Source organism: Xyrauchen texanus, chromosome 20 (genome assembly GCF_025860055.1).
Source record: "Xyrauchen texanus isolate HMW12.3.18 chromosome 20, RBS_HiC_50CHRs, whole genome shotgun sequence".
Classification (NCBI taxonomy): Eukaryota; Metazoa; Chordata; class Actinopteri; order Cypriniformes; family Catostomidae; genus Xyrauchen; species Xyrauchen texanus.
Genome location: NC_068295.1, coordinates 19,117,613 through 19,143,655, shown reverse-complemented (window position 1 = coordinate 19,143,655; position 26,043 = coordinate 19,117,613). Strand labels below are relative to the sequence as shown.

Sequence of the window (26,043 nt, the reverse complement as noted above, 5' to 3'; positions counted from 1 at the left end):
TTTAGCAGGGTTGTCAGTGTGAGATACGTGAAGAAAGGCATATGATTGGAAATGCCATAATCACATAATTCCATGTCATCAATTGATAAACCATGCGATAACACAAGATCAAGTGTATGTCCGTGTACATCAGTGGGGCTTTTCAGCAGTTGAGTCAAATAAAAAGAATCAATAAGACTAATAAATTTGTTGGCCAGTGGACATTAAAATCTCCAAGAATTAGTAGTCTATCAAAATTTGAAATAATACTCCCTAGAAAGTCTGAGAAGTCATTGATTAAATCTTTGTGGGGTTTTGGTGGTCGATATATCACTGCTATTGCCAGTGGCGTGACTATTTCCAGTTCTACCAGTTGGAGTGCACGTCCACACCACGGTGGATGCGAGGTGGGCGATACAAATGGAACTGAGCTGTCGAGTCTGGAACAACAGGAATATTCCACAATGCGAAGGTTCTAGGGAATGCCACCCAATAAAGCGGTTACAGTTAATCTCTTGAGCACGAGAGCATGAGCAGGGCCTCTATTCCAGTTTGGCTACCAAAATAACATTAAGCTTGGCGGCAATACCTCCACGTCTTCCATGCCTTTTTCGGCACATCCTCCCTAGTAGAGAGCAGGCAGGTGGCACAGACATGCAGGTAAAGATGCCAGTAAAGGAGGGTGAGTATACTTTGAGCCTCCTTGTGCTCGATTTAGTAGTTCATCAGTGGTGAATTATATGTCACACTAAAAGTGGCACAACACTTTGATTTAAAACACACATAAAACCCATTAAACAAACAAACTTGAGAACAAACCAGGTAGCTGAGGGTATGCCACACACAACGTTGCCATCTTGCCAATTAAGCCAATGTTCAAAGCGGTGCTTGACACTGCGCCCTGATGCAAGTCATGAATGCGGCTTCACAATTGCTGTAACAAAGTTGATATCCACAGTCTGCTGGGTGATTAATATTGTGGAGTGTGAGAGTTTAATAGAGTGAACGCCCATTGCAATGAATATGCAACCTATGTGGGGACTAGTTCTTTCAATTAGTCAAACTCCCACTTGAACTCTATGTTACTTGAATTGGTGCTGGTTATATTGAGGATGGCTTAGTTTGGATAATGTTAATAAAGCATTATATTGTTACATCTTGTTTTGTTTTCTTTCCTAAGATGTTTTCTTTCTGACATGCATTTTGACAAGAAAATAAGTATATTTAATGTCAAATTTCAGCACCTTCAAAATCTGCGATTAACTATTATGCCATTTAATCGACTGACAGCACTAATTATTGATAACAATCACAATAAATGGTTCCAGCACAGGTAATATAGTTTATTAGCTGTACTGTAGTTAAAATAGTAGATATACTGTATATTGGTCGAATTACAATTTTTACAGTGGCTTAGAATTTGGCTCATTCAATCAGATTTCAGAGTCTCAACTATCCACATTAAACAGTATCTTTAGCTAGTTTGCTCTGTTAAAACACTCTGTAGGTTTATGTGGAAATACCACCTTTATAGCCTTTAAGAAGGTGATACAGTGTTGAGGTGTGAGGTCTCAAAAAGCAATGAATCCTGAGCTATTAAATGAGCTTCAACACACCATAGCACATAGCCCTCATAGCACATATGAACTCACCTGTATCAGGGTCGGCTGGGATACATAAAACAAAAGGTCCAGTGATACAAAATGAGAAAAAAAAGAGAAATCTGCTTTATTTGTTTTATTTTTAGGAAGGCTAAACCCAGTCTAAATCTAACCCAGTTCTGAGCAGGGATGTCCTAATTAAAGTTACTCTGAATGAAAACTTTAAACTCTGAAAAACGATGTTCTAATCATTTGCACAAAGCCAAAAATGCAGCACAAACTTACAAATAGAGGACCAGCTCTGCATGCAGTAATAATAAGTAGCTGTCTCAAGGTATAAATCTTTAATACATTGCTCGTTGTATTGTGGATTGGTCCCCTGGGGAGACTTTTATCTAAGCCCTTACAATTTTACTGAAGTGTCTCCACTTCTCAATACTTCAGTCATTCACATGACATACAAATAAATAAAGGCCACCAAAATAAGTTAATTAAAAAAAATATTAAATAAAGACAGCTTTGTCCTAACATACCACCCTATGTCAGCATTAAATAAAATAAAATAAAATAAAGTTTAACATTAAAAACCATGACGCATTAGGTTGAATTGCTCTGTTCCTATGTTTTATAAAGGCATGAGACAAGTTGCTTACCTGTTGTGTTTATGAGATTTCTGTACCTGATGAAATGATGTTCCACTGATAAGAGCAAGCTTGTGTTGCTTACCCGCCTCTCAATCCCCTGATCTCCTTTTATTCAGTCTCTCATTCCTTCTCCTCAACTCTGTCTCCCATATTTACCCCTCAATGTTTACATTTCACCCCTTGCTTGTGTTAATACACTGACCTTTTAAGTCTGTGTTCAGTCACTTTGCCAGGCTAGCAGCAGAGTGCCATGTGAACGCCACCATAACTTCATATCGGTTTGGAAAAATTTGACCATAAAATCATGCTGTTTTGTAATATATAGATACATCACCGTATTAAAAAAACTTCTAGATTAAATGAATAAGTAAACAGTGAAAATGAAATATTTAGCATTAAAAAAAGCTACACAGCCATTTGGCAGTCATCTCTAATCGATTTTCTTCATATTGTGCATGCATATTGATACTATCAAATTAATTAATAAAATACAATAGATAGAGTTACATTCATTTCAGTTTCACACTTCGAATAAAGGAGGCTTGTGTTTTTCGAACAGAAATCTAATATAGTATGACAGATACATGCAAAATATATACATGGACACACTGTTTATTATACATTCAGTATACTGTATATTATATATGTTTTTTTAAGAAAATAAGTTGCATAATTTTGCTTATACTGTATGCATAACTGTATAGCAATATTCAAAATACTTTAAAATGGTTATTTTTACGTCACAATATACTGAAATGTTTTTAATGGTCATACAATGCTACATATAAAATTTTTTAATATTACAACAGTCATTTTTGAATTTCTTTTATATATCGCATATATGGCAATATATCACACACACACACATATAATATATATACATAGATATATATATATATATTGAATATATCGCATATATGCAAAAATGTGTGGTATTGTGAAAATCATATATACAGGTGAAACTCGAAAAATTAGAATATCGTACAAAAGTTCATTAATTTCAGTAATTCAACTTAAAAGGTGAAACTAATATATTATATAGACTCATTACAAGCAAAGTAAGATATTTCAAGCCTTTATTTGATATAATTTTGATGATTATGGCTTACAGCTTATGAAAACCCCAAATTCAGAATCTCAGAAAATTAGAATATTACATGAAATCAATAAAAAAAAGGATTTTAAATACAGAAATGTCAGCCCTCTGAAAAGTATAATCATGCATATGTACTCAGTACTTGGTTTGGGCCCCTTTTGCATTAATTACTGCCTCAATGCGGCATGGCATGGATGCTATCAGCCTGTGGCACTGCTGAGGTGTTATGGAAGACCAAGATGCTTCAATAGCGGCCTTCAGCTCTTCTGCATTGTTTGGTCTCATGTCTCTCATCTTTCTCTTAGTAATGCCCCATAGATTCTCTATGGGGTTCAGGTCAGGCGAGTTTGCTGGCCAATCAAGCACAGTAATACCATGGTCATTGAACCAGGTTTTGGTACTTTTGGCAGTGTGGGCAGGTGCCAAGTCCTGCTGGAAAATGAAGTCAGCATCTCCATAAAGCTTGTCTGCTGAAGGAAGCATGAAGTGCTCTAAAATGTCCCGGTAGACGGCTGTGTTGACTCTGGACTTAATAAAGCACAGTGGACCAGCACCAGCCGATGACATGGCTCCCCAAACCAACACAGACTGTGGAAACTTCACACTGGACTTCAAGCATCTTGGATTGTGTGCCTCTCCATTCTTCCTCCAGACTCTGGGACCTTGGTTTCCAAATGAGATGCAAAATTTGCTCTCATCAGAAAAGAGGACTTTGGACCACTGAGCAACAGACCAGTTCTTTTTTTCTTTAGCCCAGGTAAGACGTTTGACATTTGAAGCCCATGTCCAGGACCCGTCTGTGTGTGGTGGCTCTTGATGCAGTAACTCCAGCCTCAGTCCACTCCTTGTGAAGCTCCCCACACATTTGAATGGCCTTTTCCTGACAATCCTCTCCAGGCTACGGTCATCCCTGCTGCTTGTGCACCTTTTTCTTCCACACTTTTCCCTTCCACTTAACTTTCTATTAATGTGCTTTGATACAGCACTTTGAGAACATCCAACTTCTTTTGCAATTACCGTTTGAGGCTTTCCCTCCTTGTGGAGGGTGTCAATGATGGTTTTCTGCACAACTGTCAGGTCAGCAGTCTTCCCCATGATTGTGAATTCAACTGAACCAGACTGAGAGACCATTTAAAGGCTCAGGAACCCTTTGCAGGTGTTTAGCTGATTAGAGTGTGACACTTTGAGCCTACAATACTGAACCTTTTCACAATATTCTAATTTACTGAGATTCTGAATTTGGGGTTTTCATAAGCTGTAAGCCATAATCATCAAAATTATATCAAATAAAGGCTTGAAATATCTTACTTTGCTTGTAATGATTCTATATAATATATTAGTTTCACCTTTTAAGTTGAATTACTGAAATTAATGAACTTTTGCAGGATATTCTAATTTTTCGAGTTTCACCTGTATGTACTTTACACTATAAGTCCATTTTATACATTTTACATGGATTGTCTGCCTTCAGATTTCTGTATGCAAGCACATACACTGGTGGCCAAAAGTTTGGAATAATGTACAGACTTTGCTCTTAAGGAAAGAAATTGGTTCTTTTATTCTCCAAAGTGTCATTCAACTGATCACAATGTAGTCAGGACATTAATAACGTGAAAAATTACAATTTGAAAAATAAATTCAGAACTTCTTAAACTACTTCAAAGAGTTCTCATCAAAAAATCCTCCATGTGCAGCAATGACAGCTTTGCAGATCCATGGTATTCTGCTGTCAGTTTGTCCAGATACTCAGGTGACATTTCACCCCACACTTCCTGTAGCACTTGTCAGGCACTTCTCATTCACCTAACAGTCTAGCTGATCAATGGGGTTAAGATCCATAACACTCTTTTCCAATTATCTGTTGTCCAATGTTTGTGTTTCTTTGCCCACATTAAACTTTTCTTTTTGTTTTTCGGTTTCAAAAGTGGCTTTTTCTTTGCAATTCTTCCCATAAGGCCTGCACCCCTGAGTCTTTACTGTTGTACATGAAACTGATGTTGAGTGGGTAGAATTCAATGAAGCTGTCAGCTGATGACATGTGAGGTGTCTATTTCTCAAACTAGAGACTCTGATGTACTTATCCTCTTGTTTAATTGTGCATCTGGCCTTCCACATCTCTTTCTGTTCTTGTTAGAGCCGGTTGTCCTTTGTCTTTGAAGACTGTAGTGTTCACATTTGTATGAAATCTTCAGATTTGTTTTGGCAATTTCAAGCATTGTATAGCCTTCATTCCTCAAAACAATGATTGACTGACGAGTTTCTAGAGAAAGCTGTTTCCTTTTTGCCATTTTTTACCTAATATTGACCGTAAGACATGCCAATCTATTGCATACTGTGGCAACTCAAAAACAAACACAAAGACAATGTTCAGCTTCATTTAACAAACCAAATAGCTTTCAACTGTGTTTGATATAATGACAAGTGGTTTTCTAGTACTAAATTAGCAATTAAGCATGATTACTCAAGGATAAGTTTTTGGAGTGATGGCTACTGGAAATGGGGCCTGTCTAGATTCGATTAAAAATTACTTTTTTCTAATATTAATGGAGCTTTTTTTTTTTTTACATCAGTAATGCCTATACTTTGTGATCAATTGAATGCCACTTTGGTGAATTATAGTACCAATTTCCTTCCGAAACAGCAAAATCTGTACAGTATTCCAAACGTTTGGCCACCAGTGTAGTATAGTGTGAATAAAATAATCCAAAAACAGGTACCCATTGGACACACCTCTCTCGCTGACACTCTCAATCTCCACATCCTCACAGCTGGTGTACTCTGGTGTCGAACCACCCTCCTCCTCTGAGCTGCTGACGGACATCTGCCTCTTATTTCCGCCCCGTTTGCTCTTGTAGGGGCGGGGTGGGGGTGGTCGTAAAGACTCCGACTGGTCGGAGCTGAGCGAATCATTGCGCAGCATGCTCTCAGCTTTTTGTCGCTTCGATTTCCGCAATAGTGCAGCCGAGCCAGGGTCAAGGTGGTTCGGCTGCAACTTCCTTTCCCATTCCTGGGGCTCCCTGAGCTCAGGGGGACCGGCAGGCATGGCTGGGCCCACCCGGAACCCCGGAGCTGGCGGCTGTGGGGTGTGGTTGGTTTTAGGGGGAGGACCCTGCACGGCAGGCACACCCTGCATCCCTGTACCCCCTGTAGTCCTCTCAGACATAAATGCCTGTTGTTGGCCATCCAGCGAGGCTTGCCGCCCATCTGCCCATCTTCGCGCACCTCTATTGTCCTGCCTCATCTCACCTGCTTCCCTTGACTTAGGGTGCATACTACGTCCATCAGTCTCCGCTAGCTGAAGATTGACCGGGTGATGTGGAGCACTTGGGTCACTCTTGCACTGCTCCAAGGGTGGTCTCTGTCCCTCTTCGTTCCTCCTGGGCACAGCCCTTCCCCTCCCCACCTCAGAATAATTTTGCTCCTGAGAGCGAGCCTTAACCAGTCTTCGACTTTCTCTCCGATTTTCTCCAGCCTCCCGCTCTTCGGAACCCTGGGATTGGACTCTGGACAGCCCTCGCCGCCTCTCACCTCTTGGTCCAGTCTTTTCATTTTGATCAGAGGCTGCTGGTGGCTTTTTTCTAGAGATCAAAAGACCACAGAGCTTACAAAGAGATTCTAAGCCTAACCAGACAGTCTTAAAAATATATTCTCATAAAATGAGAACAGTCCTAAATAAACATTAACTTAAACCAGCATTAAGATTGACTATAGACCTACTTTTAAGCCATGCTCCTTGGCCTTTTATCCAACAAGAAATAAGATTGTTTATACATGTACATTTTACTACCAGTCAAACTTTTGAACACACCTACTAATTCTTTAACTTTAACTTTATAACTATTTGCCACATTTTAGAATAATAGTAAAGTCATAAAAACTATTAAAAAAAATAACACAGATCAAAGTAAAAGGAATTATGTGATGACCCCCACAAATGGGCATCCATTACAAAATTCATGAGGTGCCACCAGGGATATATAGTTTCAATTTATATTTGTATATAAAACTAATTTTGGGCCTACATTATATTGTGTCTATAACTACTGCGTACTTAAGCATTTCATAAAATGTACATATTATGTACATATGTGTTGTTGCAATGTAATTACATTTAAAGTATGCGTACTACTGCGTACTTGAGCATATGATAACATTTACATACTATATACATATGTGTTGTTGCATTGTAATTACATTTAAAGTTTCTGCATTTAAGGACATCTGTAGTTACACTGTTAACCTTAACCCCTAATCCCAACCCTTGCCCTAAACACTAACCCTAATCTAAACCCTAAACCTAGTCATACCTCAAACTCATTAGCATCAAATGTAAATCTTGTGGGAATTTTGAAAAACAACATTGTACTTACACAGCGAATACATTGTATTGTATGTAATTTAATTTTAGTACATTGTCTGACCCTAATTTCAAACATTCATGCAAAATTCACTATTTCTAAGTGTTTGATGACTTATTTGTTTTATGAAACTGCCTGACATAATCTTCAAAAGTCAATATAAAAAAAGCAACCGTTACTATAATATTATGGAAGCTATAATGAGTGGTTTACCTATCTTGTGGAGGCTCACTGCGTGAACGCAATGATGGCGTGTCACCTGGCCCAGTAGAGGGACCTTTGCTGGGGTCAGTTGGGGCAGGTGGCTGGGTGTTATGGGCAGTGGAAACGGAGGAGCCGAGAGGATTCTGAGACCTAGAGCGTTCCTTCTTCTCTTTAACAGGGACTCCACACATGGCTGGTTCACTTACGCCTGACCCCAGCTCTGCAGACTTAGGCCTTTGACTGGGAAACCATTCTCCTGATTTAGTTAGCATATCCTGCTGCCTACGGCACTGGTTACATACCCATATTACCTGCCCGGAAATGGGAGAAAAATGTTACTGTAATTCACATAACATATACACATTTCAAATACACAATACACAAGTCCCACTAATATGTAAAAGTAATGTGTACAATTTCTGTGCTACTAGTGGTGCTAAATCGTATTGCAAAAATACAATGATTGTTTACATGTTGGAAAGCCAACAATAAAAGCACACTCAAACTAATTTTAGTTAAAGAAATATTACAATGCATTAACCAAAACTAAATTGTAAAATTCAAGTATATAACTCTTTACATCAATAATGATTATTTCAATGGCTTTGAAAAGTGAACTTAAAGGGATAGTTCACCCAAAAATGAAAATTCTCTCATCATTTACTCACCCTCATGCAATCCCATATGTGTATGACTTTCATTTTTCTGCTGATTTTTAGAAGAAGATATGAGCTCTGTAGGTCCTCATAATAAAAGTGAATGGCGGCCAGAACTCCAAAAGCTCCAAAAAGAAATAGTCAGCATAAAAGTAATCCACAAGATTCCAGTGGTTTAATCAATGTCTTCTGAAGTGATCTAGTTTGTTTTGGGTGAGAACAGACTAAAATGTAACTTATTTTTCTCTTTACATGTTGTCATTGCAATCTCTTGGCAGGATCATGATTTCAAGCTTGCTTACACTTCTTTTACTTTCAGTTTCTTTTTAAATAATGGAATACATTCTATTTGTACACCGCTACTGTCCTGTAGATGTAATGGATGTAGAAAGGAAGTCCCATCTTGCAGGTAAAAGAGCCAATCACCTTTTAGATACAGATATCGCCTGTTAATCAATTTGCAAACACGGATGCGCATTTCGTTTTAGAGTAATATGAGGTCAACATTCGGTTGAGTGAAACGTGGTTGATTCATGTGTTAATACTAGTTAAGATAAGACTAGTTTTCCACTGGACATGACAGGATACACAGGGTGAAATACTTGCTCTATTCACTGTCTTACACAGCCGAAGTGCTCCATGTTAGAGCTCCATGTAACTGGGAGAATGGGATGAGAAAAGTCTCTGGATCATTGACTCAGAGCAACGTCTACATTGATTGTGTATGCAGAGAAAATGTCTTAGTTTTAAAAAATATTCTACATTTTTGTTTTATAATAAACAAGTAGTTTGATAGAACAAACCATTTTTATGACATTTTGGTAGCATTTAAAAATTATTCCATTCAAGTTGTATCAACATGCACCTTTGAAATTGTGTCATCTGTACGCACCATGGATCAACTCAAAACAAGCATGCACTGAGATGAATTAAGTAAAACATATTCATTTATTCAACAGACTTATTCCTTGAACATGTTAGGCTGGCATTCACCACAGAATTTGATCCTGACTTGTGAAAAACATCTTAAATGGTCCCCCGCATATACATATTATGACATATATTTATATATGTATCTATTTGGATAATAGTGTCTGCCAAATGCATAAATGTATAAATGTAAATATATGATGCAGGTTCAAGTGTTGGACTTTGCTGCTTTAGGTAAGACTTAATTATTCATATTGGCTGTCATGTCAATGGAAAAACAATTCATGCATAATCATGTTTTTGATTCTTTATTATAAATATGACTTGAAGGCCTACTTTATGACCTACTTTCTAAATATCTTTTTGTTTACTTAGCTGTTTTGACATGAGTGTTGTACAGTAGCTAGCAAGACCTGTAATGTCTTTTGTATAGAATGCATGGCTTATTTGTATGGAATGCATAGCATAGCAGAAGAGAAAGTGGCTGTGAGAAATAAGTAACGCAAAAGTAAAGTAACACTTTACTTTTTGAAAAAATTTTTTTAATTAATTCGGTTTTTTTAAGGAGTAACGCAATATTCTAACGAGGTACTTTTAAAAGTAAACTGATCTGTTCTCACCCAAAACCAACTGGATTGCTTCAGAAGACATTGATTAAACCAATGGAGTCTTATGGATTCATTTTATGCTCATAGCTTTTGGAGTTCTGGTCACCATTCACTTGCATTGTGTGGACCTACAGAGCTGAGATACTCTTCTAAAAAACTTTGTTTATGTTCAGCAGAAGAAAGAAGTCATAAACATCTGGGATGGCATGAGGGTGAGACAATGATGAGAGAATTTGTTTTATTTTGGGGTGACTTAACTTTTAATTACAAAGTAGGAAATAGCATTAACATGGTACATTACAGGCCAGGCTTAAAATACAATAATTTTTTTTTACAACATATAATGGAGGTCCCTATTTCTCTGTCTATCAATGGGGTCCTGAAAACGCAAATAGATACCTTCATTATGTCTTATTTGGTCTCTCTAGACAAACCAAATACATTTGTAAATAAAGTCTATACATGACACTTGTCGGCTAAACTGTTCATATATATTCAGGAACCATCTTCTCCATCATGTGGCGAACAAAAATAAAAGATGAATCACTCAAAAAAGAGCTCATCTCAAACAGAAAACCTGCAATACGTGACTCACATCTGTCAGACAAAACAGTCCCTATAAGGCATAATGTAGGCAGGAGGAGGTGTTAACTAAAAAACTAGACCAAATTGTGTGGACAGAAACAAAACTGTTGTGCTTGCAGGGATAAATTTAAAGAAAACAATGAATATAAGGAAGTAATGTTAGCTGACAGAAGGTGGGAGTTGTTGAAACAGAGGTTGAGACTTTAAATTGTGAGGTCCGTGGGATGTAATCACATGCTCACAGAGCAAAGACATTGACCATGGTCACTGTGGGACGATTAGCAGGAACTATGGGGGAAAGCATGTTGGGTCAGGCCTTGCGGCATACAGACATTATCAGTACTATCCATCACCCTCCTCCACATACACAGAGCTGGATTCCTTAAGCAGCAGGATCAGGAGCGAGGAACACAAAAGACTTTGGCACAATCCAAATTTTTTTCTCCTTTTTTTCCCACTTTCCTCCTCCAGATTGCTTTTGATTAAAAGCTTGAAAGGTTGAGAGAAGAGGAGAGAGAGAGAGAGAGAGAGAGAGAGCGAGGGAGAGACATGCATCAACACGGCTATATTTATCCAGGCAGCCGCCCAGCACCATTGGGGAGATGTTCAAAAAAATTCCCCAGCTCACTGCATAACTTTACTAAGTGAAAACTTCCATTGATCCTGTGGATGCAAGGCCAAACAACTGATCTTACAGCACACACACACACACACACACACACACACACACACACACACACACACACACACACACACAAACAAACAAATAAACACACACACATGGAAAAACTCTACACACTCAATCAACACATACAAACAGACATATACACACACACACACACACACACACACACACACACACACACTATATATATATATATATATATATATATATATATATATATATTCAGACACATAAGCTTACGAACACACACAGCCTTCTGGTGTTGATGTCCTTGCCAGACAAACACACTCAGTGCTTATAGCTGGAAAACAAAATGTTCAAATATGCCACCTGCTACCAGAACTCTTGTCCTACTTTCCATTACTTTTTCTTTCTTATCTCGCTTTCTCTCACTTCAATCAGATACATATTTTTTTTTTAAATAAAATAGACTTTTATTAGATTCTAAAATCTAAACTTAAAAAATTAAGTGTTAAAAGTTTCCCTTAAAAATGATCTTTACATTACACTGGTAAATGAACAGATGAGTTTGCCTTGGATTAAAATTAGCACATTTGCTTCCTAACCAGACATGAAACAATGAGTTTCCAGTGACAAGCAATTTGTCTGTCCACAATTAACAAAAAATGCTGCATCACATTACAAATTACTACAGCCAACAGGACATTTGATATTTAATATGGACCAATGATATCTCACTGAGAGTGGAGCTACCCAGCCTGATGCAGCAGAAATAGAAACCAAGGGACAATCAAAATTTCCTGTCATTCATTGCTGGGATGGAAATTATAAGAAATGTATGATTAAATTAAAATGTTTATTCTGATTCCACGATTCAAGTTCCTTAATGATTCCATTAACTATTCTTTTATTACTTTTGAGAGAGAAATATTTGAAAATGAAATGCAATTCGTATTGTATTTTCTGCCCTCAGCAGTCTGATAACAAAAAATTAGTTAATTTCATATTTCAATAGAACAGATCCTTGCAAAAGGTGTGTTTACACAGACTTTTTAATTATTTATTTAGTCATTTTAGTCATAGTCATATTAATTTTAGTCATTAAAAGGAGTAATTTGTTTAGGAGGTAGCATTGTATGTTTTGCGGTATAGGTTTAAAAGAACTATCTCATAAGAATTGTTTGTTCGGGAATTGTTCAATAATGGTTGCGCTGTATTTGGACATTCGATTTTAAAGAATCGGCACATAAGAGTCATTAATTCAGGAATTTGACATTACTGGTTGTGCTACATGATTTACACAGTAGATTCAAAAGAACTGGCTCAAAAAGTAGTTCATTCGGGAATCGTACAATACTGGTTGCATTGTGTTTTGTGCTGTAGATTCAAAAGAACCCCTTCATAAGAGCCATTCATTCAGGAATTTGACATTACTGGTTGCGCTACATGATTTGCACAGAAGATTCAAATGAACTGGCTCATAAACCTTGTTTGGGAACTGTACAATACTGGCTGCGTTGTGTGTTTTGCACTGTAGACTAAAAATAACCAGTTCATAAGATTTCTTCATTCAGGAATCGGACAATACTGGTTGCGCTACATGATTAAAGAGTAGATTAAAAACGAACTGCTCATTAGAGTCATTTGTTCAGGGATCGTTCAATACTGGTTGCATTGTATGATTTTCACTGTAGTTTAAAAAGGACCAGTTCATAAGATTAATTCATTCAGGAATCAGACAATACTGGTTGTGCTTTATGCACAGTAGATTCAAAAGAACCTGTTCATAAGAGTCATTTGTTCTGGAATTGTACAGTACTGGTTGTGTTTTGTGTTGCGTTCAGTAGATTCAAAAGAACTGGCTCATAAGAGTCATTTGTTCGGAAATCATACAATACTGGTTGCACTGTGTGTTTTGCACTGTAGATTCAAAAGAAATGTCTTATCAGATTAATTTGTTAGGGAAACTGACAAACGGTTGCGTTGCTCGCTTTGTCCTGTAGATTCAAATGAACTGGCTATGGACTCCACAAGTTGTTTTGCTATTTTGCGCTGTAGATTCTAAAGAACCGGCTCATCAGAGTCATTAATTTCGGAGTCAGACAATTCTGGTTGTGCTGTATATTGTGGGATTTAAATTCAAAAGAACTGGCTCATATGAGCCATTTGTTTGGGAACTGGACTACCCTGTTTGCATTGTATGTTTTCGCTTTGTAGTTTCAGTGTTGTTGCAGTACAGCTCAATGGTAGCACAGGAAACATTGTCAGTGTATTTTAGTATTGTGTTCTGCTTGTATAGGTGGAAGAATGCACAAAAATGAAAGTCATGGAAATCATATGGTTCAGATATTCTTTATAAAATGGAACTGGTTCTGAATAAAAATTCTGATTCTTAGTTCCCAACCAAATCTGTCACTTGTGGTCAGAAAAACTCAGTTTTACATGGAAGTGATAGCTTTTCTCACTTGTCTTGGACACATTGTTTGAATCATAGGAGCTGTGGCACAATGGTAAGCACACATACTCCTGACACACTGAGCTGGGGTGCTCTCATGGGTGACACAGGTTTTAGCCTGGCCTGCGATGTGACCCAAACCCACCCACCCCTCTCTCTCTCTATCTCTCTCCAACAACTTCCTCTCACTCTCCACTCTGTAGATCTAAGGTAAATGCCACTCTTAGCCCTTGTGGTCCTCTTGAGGTTGTCTCTCTAATAAACCATTTAAGACTTAAAGATCAAGCTGAAAAGCAACATCTACATATATTTCTTAATTACGTTACAGTAAGCAGCCATGTGCGTGGGTTTCTCTCTCATCTCTCTCTGGAAGAGATATAATGATCTATGACAGGATAAGGGAAAATACATTGCCATGCGATATCCCCAGTGAAACATCTTCATTGAGGTCTACCCTTCCTCTTTATATACAAGGAAGACTATGCAGGACTTATTTTTAGAGAGAACTTTTAAATAAACTAAACATGATTTTGGGGCAGAGAGAAAGATTTCCATTGGCTGATCATTCGGTACTGTATGGATGGTGGAATGAACTGAGGAGATGCAGAGGTGCCAGTGGTGTGAGGTCCCTTACAATGAAAAAGCATTTTGTCTGATTGAACAGGGCTGGTGGAGCTCCAAACTAATCTAAAGTATCTCAGCAGTAGAATCCCCCAGCTGTCAGGCACAGACCCTGACTCTCCCCACACAGATTACAATACTAAACCTTGCACTTCCAACAACCCACAACATGGCACAGAAAGTGCACAGAGAGTGCAGTTTGTGTGTGTGTGTGTGTGTGTGTGTGTGTGTGTGTGTGTGTGTGTGTGTGTGTGTGTGTGTGTGTGTGTGTGTGTGTGTGTGTGTGTGTGTGTGTGTGTGTGTGTGTGTGTGTGTGTGTCAATGCATCTTTTGTAAATGTCTTGGTCAGGTAACACAAAACTGGCCTAAAGCTGCTTTCCAGGTGAAATCAGCAGTGGAAACACTTGAGCTGAAATTACCTGATTCTCTCCACAAAGCGTCTTGGTCAATCATGTATACACCACGAGATGGCACCATGACTCAACAAGAAAATTCTGTTCTTTTGTCAATTATGGCAAAATCATAAATACAAAATGTTTACTTTAAAAACAAAGGCAAAAAATAAAGTATAATAACAAACAGTTATCTCTTTATCTCATTTAAAATATATTATCAGTCAGATGTGGAAATGGGTTTCCAGCTTGATATCCAACATTGTATCCAACTTGATATCCAACATCCAACAAGTTGCTGCATTAAGACTACCTCAAGGGAATAAAGAGGGTCAGGCCATAAAAGATTTCAAAGTACAAAAAACTAGAGCACAAACAAAACGGTGCTTGCACATGTTTGACAATAACTATTTTAGCCTGCCCTGTCATGGTGTAATACAGGCTTGGCAAAGAACCTGTTGTAGAAGGATGGAGCAGCGGAAACTATATAATTGACCCGACAGCAAACCCAAAGTTTAAAGGGGAGAAAAGCTCTGTTTCTCATTTCACATGCAAAGAGGGAGTTTACAAAGAAGTCTTAAAGGCATAGTTTGCCTAAAAATGAAAGTTTTGCCATAATTTACTCAATTTCATGTCATTCAAAACCTGTATGACTTGCTGCCTTCAGCAGAACACAAAAGGGATGTATTTCAAAAGATGTCCCATTTGCTGTTTTCAGTACAACGGCAGTTGATTAAGTCTCACATTAAAACTTAAAAAGGACCCACAGGTGCATAATAGTCGTCATATATTCCAAGTACAGGTTTGAAATGACAATGGGTGAGTAAATTATGATGGAATAGCCTTTTTTGGGTGAACTATTCCTTTACTGTAAAGGTGCAGCGTTAAAAAAACAGCTTGTTTAATAATTAGGGTCAGAGAGAGTGTAGAACATAGTTATGAAAAACTAAATTATGACTGGTGGCGCAAAAAAAATAATTAAATATTATAAGTGTCCCTCAGGAAAGACAATGTTTGATATGACCCCTATCAGCTGAAAATGTATTTCCATCACTATCTCTTTCTGCTTCAAAGGAATAAAGAGAGGGAATAGAGATTTCGAAGAACAAAAACTAGAACACAAACAACTCTTGGCCGGCAGAAGTGTCAACATTATACCTTCAGGGGTGTAAAGTAATGAATTACAAATTCTCACATTACTGTAATTACCTACTTTTCCCCCCAAAATTGCTTTTTTAAGTAGTTTAAAAATTGTAGACTTTTACTTGAGTGGTGGTGGTGTAGTGGGCTAACCCGTTATGAGAAGGTTGCTGGTTCGATCACCAAAGCCGCCACCATTGTGTCCTTGAACACTTAACTCCAGGTGGCTCTGGGGGGATTGTCCCTGTAATAAGTGCACTGTAAGTCACTTTGGATATAAGCGTCTGACAAATGCATAAATGTACTTGAGCAAATTTTAAGTGCTGTAACTACTTTTAATGTGCTATTTTCCCACCGTCTGTGTTCTGTACTTCCCTGTCCTGACTTTATTATTTCCTGACGTCTGTCGCTGTGCGTTATTTGATTGACAGGTGCTAATGATTGAGCCAAAACTATCAAATACACTATATAATTCCACCAGTGGCAGTCTTGATGAAGCATTAATGTAAACGCAGTCGGTTTGATCGAAAGTGAACGTATGTTGTTGGACATATCAAATGTTGGACTTCGAGTGTACATGTAACCGAATTGAGACAACAATATCAAGGAAATTAGAAAACCACTCATTACTTTTGGCTGAATAACTTGAGTAGCTTTGAAAGTATTCATGTACAAACACTGTATACCTTTACATCTAACCCATTATAATTCTTAGAGAGGGAATTTGTCAATCCTTTTCATTTAAAGACCCAAACGTTTTACACTTATTACAGACAATCATCAGTTTGGTTCCAGCTGTGGCTTCATAAAACAGCAGTCAAGTGAATGGCTGAAAAACAATGCAGCAATCCACTTTAACAACAGCTTAAGTCTCTATAATGTTCAAAGCATTCCCAGGGGTATGTGAGAGAAGAAAAGAGTAAGTAAAGGAGTATAGAAGACAGGGCTATGAGAGGGTCAGTCTCACCCCTGTTGGATACTCATCAAACTCCTGCAGGCCCAATGATGGCCTAATTATCAAACTAATTAACATCTGCTAAAATTCAGTAAAGGCCTTGGTGCCTGTGAGCCTGTAGTAGGATGTATGGGACCCGACAACGTCACACTCTTTCCACCTTCTCTCTCTCTCTCCCCCTCTCTCTCAGCTGATTTCAACTTCAGATCAAACAAAAAAATACTGCTTCAGCTAAATCCCAAATGTCATTAAGCAATCAAATTTGATCAGAGTCAAGAGTCAAGTTAAATTCTACATATACCCTTTTAAGTTCAGTTTTAGACTGATTACCTGCACACACACAAACAATATAATGAATATATATAATTAAATTCAGTTTAAAGAAAATCTACTTTAGTCACCTCTTTTTCCACCTCCATTTTCACACTCAAAGTATCAGTGTGAAAATAGCAGCTTACATTTTTTTCCCCTAGGTGTTAAAGCTCTCATTTGTTACTTGTAGTGGTATGTGGAATTATAAATATCCACAATGCCGGAGAATCTAACTCTATCCAGTTGTAATGCTGGATCTCAGCAGTAGATAAACTACTAAAAAACAGGTTAGGGTGAACAGATTAGTCTTAAACTGGAACATACACAGGGGGTGAACAATATTTTTAGTTTTTCATGAATTGTCGAGACACTGGGACACACCTTGTGAAATTTAAACTGCCTAATTGATCAATGAAACTGGTCATTACAATTAAGGTAGATGCAAAAAAGAATCAACAAGACTTTCTAAATAAAAGACAAACATTTTAACCCAAAAGAAGGGATATATTACATACAGTAAACGCAAGAGTGTTTTTAGTTTCATTAGCAGATTATCAACAGAAAATGATCTCCCATTGATATGCGTGTGTGCTTCGTGTTTACGGATGTGTTTTATCCAATACAAGCATGTCCAGGATTACACTGAGGCTCGTCCCTCTCTGTCCAATCAATGCAAGATTAAAAGAATGTAACAGAAATATTTTTCAGTCATCTCCTGAAAAGATATTCCTATTAATTCTCTAGAAATAAAACCTCAATCTCTCCACACTTCAGTGATCCAAGGAAAATTACATTCCAGGCTTAGATTTTGTGAAAGACCACAGTGTGTCATTTTGTAAGGGTGTTTGTGTATTTTTGTGCATGCATAAGCAAGTTAAGAACCGTATGTAGACAGACTACTATCTCAACTGATAGGTTGCAGCAAAAAATGGGATATCGTTGCGGACAGATAAATGCTAAATAATAAAAAGAATCTATTTACCCATATACCCAGCCAAGACCGAACTTCTTGTCTTTCCAGCCAACCCTGCTGTTGAACACAACATCACTCTGCAGCTGGGTATAACTACAGTATCACCTTTTAAAACGGTCAGAAATCTAGGGGTAACCATCTATAACAAGCAAAATTTCACAGACCACATCTCAAAGATCGCTAGATCATGTAGATTTACACTCTACAATATCAGGAAGATAAGACCCTTCCTCTCTGAACATGCCACACAACTGATTGTTCAGTCACTTGTCATAACTAGACTGGACTACTGTAACTCTCTCATTGCAGGCCTTCCTGCATGTGCAATCTGTAAATGATCCAGAACACAGCAGCACATCTGGTCTTTAATGAACCAAAGAGAGCACATGTTACACTCTTTGTCTCTCTACACTGGCTGCCGGTTGATGCACATATTAAATTCAAGGCTCTGATGCTGGCATACAGAACAGTCACTGGGTCTGCTCCAGCATACCTAAAATAATTTCTGCAGAGCTACACGCCCACCAGAACCCTGCGGTCAGCTAAGGAATGTCGCCTTGTTGTTCCAACACAAAGAGTCAACAAAACACTTTGCCGGACTTTCAGTTTCATCATACCACGTTGGTGGAATGACCTTTCCAACTCCATCTGTGAAGCTGACTTACTCTATGTTTTAAAAAAAATTACTTAAAACACATATTTTCCATGAGCACTTAACCAGTCACTAAAAAAAATAATAATAATTCTTGCTGCACTTTAATCTGTTTTGAACACTATTCTGATGCTAGTGAAAATTTGTAGTATTGCACTTTTCATACCACTGTCTCCTTAAGATGATTCACTTATGTTTTTCCTCTTTTGTAAGTCGCTTTGGATAAAAGCGTCTGCCAAATGAATAAATGTAAATGTAAATCTATATAATAAAACCATGCAGAGTTAGGATAAATAAATGTAGAACTTTTAAAATGGAGAAAATGCATCTCATATCTTTTATTGTAGGTGTCAACATATTTGTATTTTTTAAACATATTTTTCAAAACACTAATCATCACTTTAGAGGAATTATTGAGTACACCTTTAATCATGTAAAATCTTGGTCCTAATGAACAAAGCTGTTCATTGTGAATTTATTTTATTTTGTTTAATAGGGGAAACAGGGAGTCAATATAAGCTCTTCTCCATCCAGCACCCCACAGTCTGCCCATCACAACTCACTGAAAAATAACTATTAAACTTCTAACTCTCAAATCCCTGCAAATACACCCCTATCAGTCAAGAGTATTTTCAAACCACAAACCACTAAGCTCACTTGGTAATGCACTTTTAAATGACCAAAGACAAATTTGATATCTAGATATCATTTAAATCATATAAATGCTAAAACAACTGCTGAGTGTGCGCAATATAACAACAAGCCATCATCTTACTCTGACTGGCTATGTTTGACTCTTAGCATTTGTAGGTCGACATTCATCACCAAAATCCACCCCTTCCTCCATCTTGTTAATATAATTTAATTTCCATCACTCGGCGAGACACATATAGGCAGAGTCGTCAGCTGATGTCAGGTCCATGCAAACAGTGTGGATAAATTAAATACTGGAGTTCTGTGAGTGAAAGAGAAGGGAGAACGCAGTTCATGCTTCCACCTCCGACAGCTTGATAAATTGGGGCAGCAACAGGAAGAGCTAGACCAATAATTCAGCATGTTATTAATACTGGATAAGGATGAAAGACTGCCACAAAAGACATTACTGTCTATTCCATCTAATGAGCCAGTACATCAGCGCCTGGTGACACTCACCCACTGGCCCCCTTGCAAAAAATGCATTCACCTGTCCCGTGTACACAGACCATTCCAATTGTTAAATACTGGATCGATAGTGTAAATAATTTCTAAATATGCTCCCTGCTGAAGTAACAAAACTGATTCTCACTCTTTTGTCAATGACAAGCCATCTGCAGATCAATACTGTGATAAGTTTAGCTCTGCTCCATTTCCAAACATTGGACTTTCGCTGAATTAAACAGATTGATGAGGTCAATGAATACAGCAGCCTCATGCCTCCCATGGCATCTCCAGCCATTTGTGTGTATGTGCATTTCATTGTCACATAACTCATCCCTGTAGAGCTGAGCTCAAGCCCAAATCCCCACTAACACTGTCTCATATTTTGACTACATATAGTCCTGCATGAGGCCTTAAATCAGTGTATTGTGGTATTTTGGTGTATTGTCTAGGGATGTGCAAAACAACATATTTTCAAAAGCGATTAGTCGGTGGGTGTCTTGGACTTTGACTTTGGGGCCGATCAGGGGCGGACTGGCCAGTGGGTTGGTCGTAAAATGGGCCGAATGGGCCACGATAAGCTAAAATGAGCCGCCGCGTTATGCCAAACAGACCATAAAATGGCACCACGTTATGCAGAAAAGGACAGCGAACTCCCCCCGCTCAACATTTTGGCCAGTTGCTATGTAAAATCCCAGGCCGATTTCTCTTCCCAGTCCAGTCCTGATCGTGACCCATTCCTAGTACTGTCTGACTGTAGAGACAGACACACAGGACTTAAGTCCTAGTCAGTAAAGCTTCCACCCAATGCAAAGGAAGAAGAGAAAGATCAATACTAACCATTTCATGGTGATGGGGTGGGCAAAGGAATTACACATTGTTTGAGTTTTCCAGTATAATTAAAATTCTGGTGTAAAAAGGCACAACACAAAAGTCTATCCCAGCTGACCATAGTTTAAAATGGATCCTTGGAAAAGAAAGAAAGAGAGAGAGAGAGAACAATAGATCGAGAGAGTGAGAAAGAAGTGAGGTGAGTGTACTGCCTAGGGAAAAGAATCTGACTTCAAAAACAGCAGCACTCTGAGAGAAATGCTTGGCTAAAGAAGAAAACACAGATATTACCAAGAAGCCTGATAATCATTGGGATAATTAGCTCTGGATTGCATTTAAAGGGATATTTGTGCAGCAGTGAAGTGTATGGCACTGTTCTGATTAACGTATGCAGCTCCCTGGGAGAAGACACAGTGCACATACAGAAAGTATTCAGACCCCTTCATTTTTTTCACATTTTGTTATGTAGCAGCCTTACTCTAAAATGCTTTAATTAGTTTTTTTCACATCAATCTACACTCCATACCCCAGAACGACAAAGCAAAAAACAGATTTATGATAACTTTGCAAATTTATTAAAAAGAAAACACTGAAATATCACATTGACATAAGTATTCAGACTCTTAACTCATTACTTAGTTAAAGCACCTTTGGCAGCGATTACAGCCTCAAGTCTTTTTTGTGTATAATACAAGCTTTGCACACCAGAATTTGGGGATTTTCTGCCATTATTCTCTGCAGATCCTCTCAAGCTCTGTCAGGTTGGATGGGGACTGTCGGTGGACAGCCATTTTCAGGTCTCTAAATAGATTCGGTTGGGTTTAAGTCTGGGCTCTGTCTGGGCCACTCAAGGACATTCACAGAGTTGTCCCTAAGCCACACTTGTGTTGTCATGGCTATGTTATTAGGTTCATTATCCTGTTGGAAGGTGAACCTTCGGCTCAGGCTGAGCACTCTGGACCAGGTTTTCATTAAAGATATCTCAGTATTTTGCGTCGTTCAGCTTTCCTTCAACCCTGACCAGTCCCCCAGTTCCTGCCTCTGAAAAACACCCCCACAGCATGATGCTTCACCGTCAGGATGGTATTGCATATGTGATGAGCGGTGCCTGCTTTCCTCCAGATATGACACTTGGAACTGAGGCCAAACAGTTCAATCTTCCTTTCATCAGACCACAGAATCTGGTTTCTCACAGTCTGTAATTTAGGTGTTTTTTTATGTGTCTTTAACTGGGGAGAGGCTTGCGTCTGGCCACTCTGCCATAAAGCCCAGATCAGTGGAGTGTTGCAGTGATGGTTGTCCTTCTGCAAGTTTCTCCCATCTCCACACATGATCTCTGGAGCTCGGGTTTTGGCAACCTCTCTTTCCAAGGCCCTTGTCCCCCGATTGCTCAGTTTGGCCGGGCGGCCAATTCTAGGAAGTGTCCTGGTTGTTCCAAACTTCGGAGGCCACTGTGCTCTTGGAAACCTGCAATGCCCCCGAACATTTTTTGTAGCCTTTCCCAGATCTGTGCCTCGGCACAATCCTGTCTCTGATCTCTGCAGGCAGTTAATTTTAACGTGTGGCTTGATTTTTGCTCTGTTATGCATTTTCAGCTGTGATACCTTATATAGACAGGAGTGTGCCTTTCCAAATTATGTCCAATCACTTTAATTTGCCACATGTGGACTACAATCAAAGTTTAGAAACATCTAAAAGATGATCCAGAGAAATAGGATGCACCTGAGCTCAATTTCAAGTGTCATAGCAAAGGGTCTGAATCCTTATGCCAATGTAATATTTAAATTTTTTCTTTTAATAAATTAGCAAAGTTATGAAAAATCCGTTTTTTGCTTTGTCATAATGGAGTATGGAGTGTAGATTTATATAGCAGAAGGCTGCAACAACAAAATGTGAAGAAAATGAAGGAGTCTGAATACTTTCTAAATGCATTGTGCATTATAAAGGCTTTGTAACAGTCTGAATAGTAAAGCAGCCCAAGCAGGACAGACTTTATACATTAGCATATTCACAGGCCCTGATTTACAAAAATTACAAATAAAGAGCACAAATTTGCTTGTGCAATCTATTAAATTGTATGTGGTAACATGTATTGTATGTTGGGGTATTGCGGGTGATTTACTAAGAATAATTGTGCAAATAGCTTGCAAAAAGGTTGGACACATACAGGAGGCTTGTGCTTTTGATAGTTGTAGGTAAAATGTTTCCTCCCTTTAAAAGGTTTATTTTGAAATGCTAACTATGGTTCCCTTTCAAGTCAGTAACCTTGGCAATGTGTCAGTAGCTGATGCTATGGGAGCTTCTTCTAGGGGCAGTGATACTGAATCCCTATACCATCACACCAATTTGTTTGGCTGGTGACACTTAGACCTCTGCCCTATCCATGGGTCATTGTGGACATATAAGCTGGATCCTTGTGACACACCATCAGAATTTTCCTCTTTCTGGGTCGCATAGACATGTCTTGTGCACTAGACCCATAAACCAATGCTTTGATGTTTTAATTTGCACCTGGACAGAGAGTGAAACTCCTTCATATCCCTGTGTGCTCTAGCAAAGAAAAGCATATTCTTAAAACATTTTCAGTGTTGCAACTTTGTTTTCATTGTGCTTGTTTTGACTATGATAAAAACTAAAAGGCAATTGCTGAAAACATCTTTGTAAAGTTGATAATATTTTTCTTGTAAGCAATATGCTGTATTCCTATGTTTGACCTGCCATGAACACTCGTGGGTACGATTGTGTTCATTTTGAACGCATGAAGCTTAGGATGCTGCGCTTGCAGCTTGCTTTCATTAAAAAAGTTGGAGCCTGTCTCCCTCCCTCCTGCTTAGCTCCTTCTGTGCCTCCCAAATGAAGGAAGAGCAAGAGAATGAGATAAATAGATTTTAGAGATTATGAGGAGGATTTTTTGTCGGCACAAGCCTTGCACACCTCTTCTTCTCCATATGCAATGTCTTCACCCATTTGGTTAGTTCATGATGACCTGCAACATATGATCCATGGGCATAGTTCTATCAAATTTGCTGACGAGGATGATAAGGAAAAAGATGCTATATCATTGGAGGCCTTTGATGCTGAGACCTGGTCCTCGAACAGCTGGTAAAGACATGGCACTCACCATACTCAGCAAGCACTCATGTCTCCGGTGCATGGAAATTTAAGCCAGTGCATACATTCAAACTATGTAGACTCACATATGTCATATCTGATCAACAAGGACTAGGCTGTCTTGCTTGATGCCTCAGCGTGTCAGAAGGGCCACTTTGGTGATGTTACTGATGCTTTCACAGAGAGGTTTTAATTGGCTAAGAAGCTATCGCTGGTTTACAGATGCATCCTCTCGAGACGGGGTAGCTCTGTAGCCCAGCTGGGTCACTCACGCTCTATCTCGGGAAGCATACAGCCAAACACATAGATATAAGCACTAACCAATTAATTCCCATTGAGAGATGTCAGGGTTCCAGTGAAGAATCAAGCTGAGCAGCCTGAACCCAAGCGGAAGGGGCGCTTTTTGGATCTTGTCCAAGCTGTAAAGTAAAAAAACAAGGAAATGCGACCCATACTGGACTTAAGACCCTTGACTCAGACACTCAGGAAGTCTCCATTCAAGACGATTATTCAGAGATAGATCCTGTCTCATGTCCGCACTCTAGACTGGTTTGTATTCATCTACCTAAAATATGCATACCTTCATGTACCGTTAGGTGTCAGGTGTGTGTGTGGCTGAACTCTCGGACAGGTGTCCTGTCTTGTTTTTGTCATCTGTTGTGTGACTCGTGTCATCGATATACGCTCAGGTTTCATTTAGTGTTAGAATGCGGGCAATTGCTTTGTTTGCCGTTGGTACGCATACTCTCATCTTGTTTGTCCGATGGCATGGGAGTATATTGCCTTCTTGCCAATGTGTGCTCATGCCATTCGGGTGTTTTGTTGTCTTATGAGAGCATGTGGTTTTGTTTCTGTATCTCCACGTGCCTCTGTCTTTCGTCATATCCCGCCTCCTTGTTTGTTTATTATTAGTACATTTGTTACACCAGCCTTGCATTAACCTGTTCGACTTTCTTTCCTATTTTATTCTCCTTGTGTGAGCTGTACATTGCCAGTTCATCTTGTGTGATCAGTCGGTCCTTTCTCATTTCGGTCCTGTTCACGATCCCTTCCTTATTTGGTCCAGTCGGTCCTGTTGTCCTGTTTCCCCTACCCAGGCCTGGATTACTTTTTCCCCTCCAGGGAAGTTTACATTTATAATTTTTCCCCATTGTGGGAGTTTGTATTTGTTTTTGTAAAAATATATTTCCTTGGTTTTTAACCCTGCGTTTGGGTCCTGCCTCTGCTTCTCTGATATTTTCAGCCAGAGCTGTGTAGACTGCATGTCTGGCCTCTTAACAGGACTCGTCTGACACAATAGGTTTGTCGCAACCGGTGTCGCAGTCAGACTTTTTCTGATTGGTGTTCCACTCGAAGTGAGGACCCAACACTTTGCCCAATGCAGACAATAAATTAGTCCGTAAATTTTTATGTGGTTCGAGATGGCTGAGACCCATTCATCAGCTACTGTCCTGGTCTGCGACTTAGTGCTGGTGTTGAATGTGCTTACAGGTTCCATCTTTGAGCCACTAGAGGGCATATCCTCTGCCCTGCGAGGGCATTATGCATGTACATTGACTAAACGAGTCAAGTTAAGGTGTCTGAACTACTCTTTGTTTGCTTCAAAGGCCATACACAGGGGTTGGTCATCTACAAGCAAAGACTTTTCCAATGGGTCGTGGATGCCTTTGGGCTCAATTAAGATTTGCAAGGCACACAGTGCCCCATGGGTGTTAAAGCTCATTCCACCAGGAGTATGGTCTCCTCCTGGGCATGGACAAAGTGTTTGTCACTAGAAGACATATGTCTTGCTGCAGTTTGGGCTTCCCCTAAACCTTTTCCAAGTTTTATAACCTGAATGTATCTTTCCTCTCTTCTCAGATTTTAACAGAGGAGGAGGGTTGATTATCCAGTGATCAGTGATCAGTTGGTTAGTATCGTTGAATTGGGTGTTAGATAAAAAATGTCTTCTCTCTATTCCCCCTGGTGTGAATGAGATCATGCGAGCAATGTTTCACTACCCTGTTGGCTAGTGTCATTGTACCAAAGCCCTTGGCCTGGTCACTGCCCTGCTCCCCTCCTTCCTGCTAAGAAGATGTGCTGAGACATTGTCTATTTCTTGGCATCAAGCCATATGGTTTATTGTTCCTCCACATTCCATCCTATTTTTAATATAAA

At 38.9% G+C, this 26,043-nt stretch overlaps 1 protein-coding gene across 3 annotated transcripts in view; it reads right to left on the bottom strand.

The window, feature by feature from the left end:
* The window catches only part of LOC127660399 (regulating synaptic membrane exocytosis protein 1-like), a 130,971-nt gene that overhangs the window by 49,471 nt on the left and 55,457 nt on the right, over positions 1-26,043 (bottom strand). For all 3 annotated transcript variants that reach the window (XM_052150601.1, XM_052150602.1, XM_052150603.1), the window contains exons 4-5: positions 7,892-8,193; positions 6,051-6,898 (exon numbers count right to left, since the gene is read on the bottom strand). In XM_052150601.1, the coding sequence (XP_052006561.1) occupies positions 6,051-6,898; positions 7,892-8,193 (1,150 nt within the window). The remainder of the gene's footprint in view (positions 1-6,050; positions 6,899-7,891; positions 8,194-26,043) is intronic.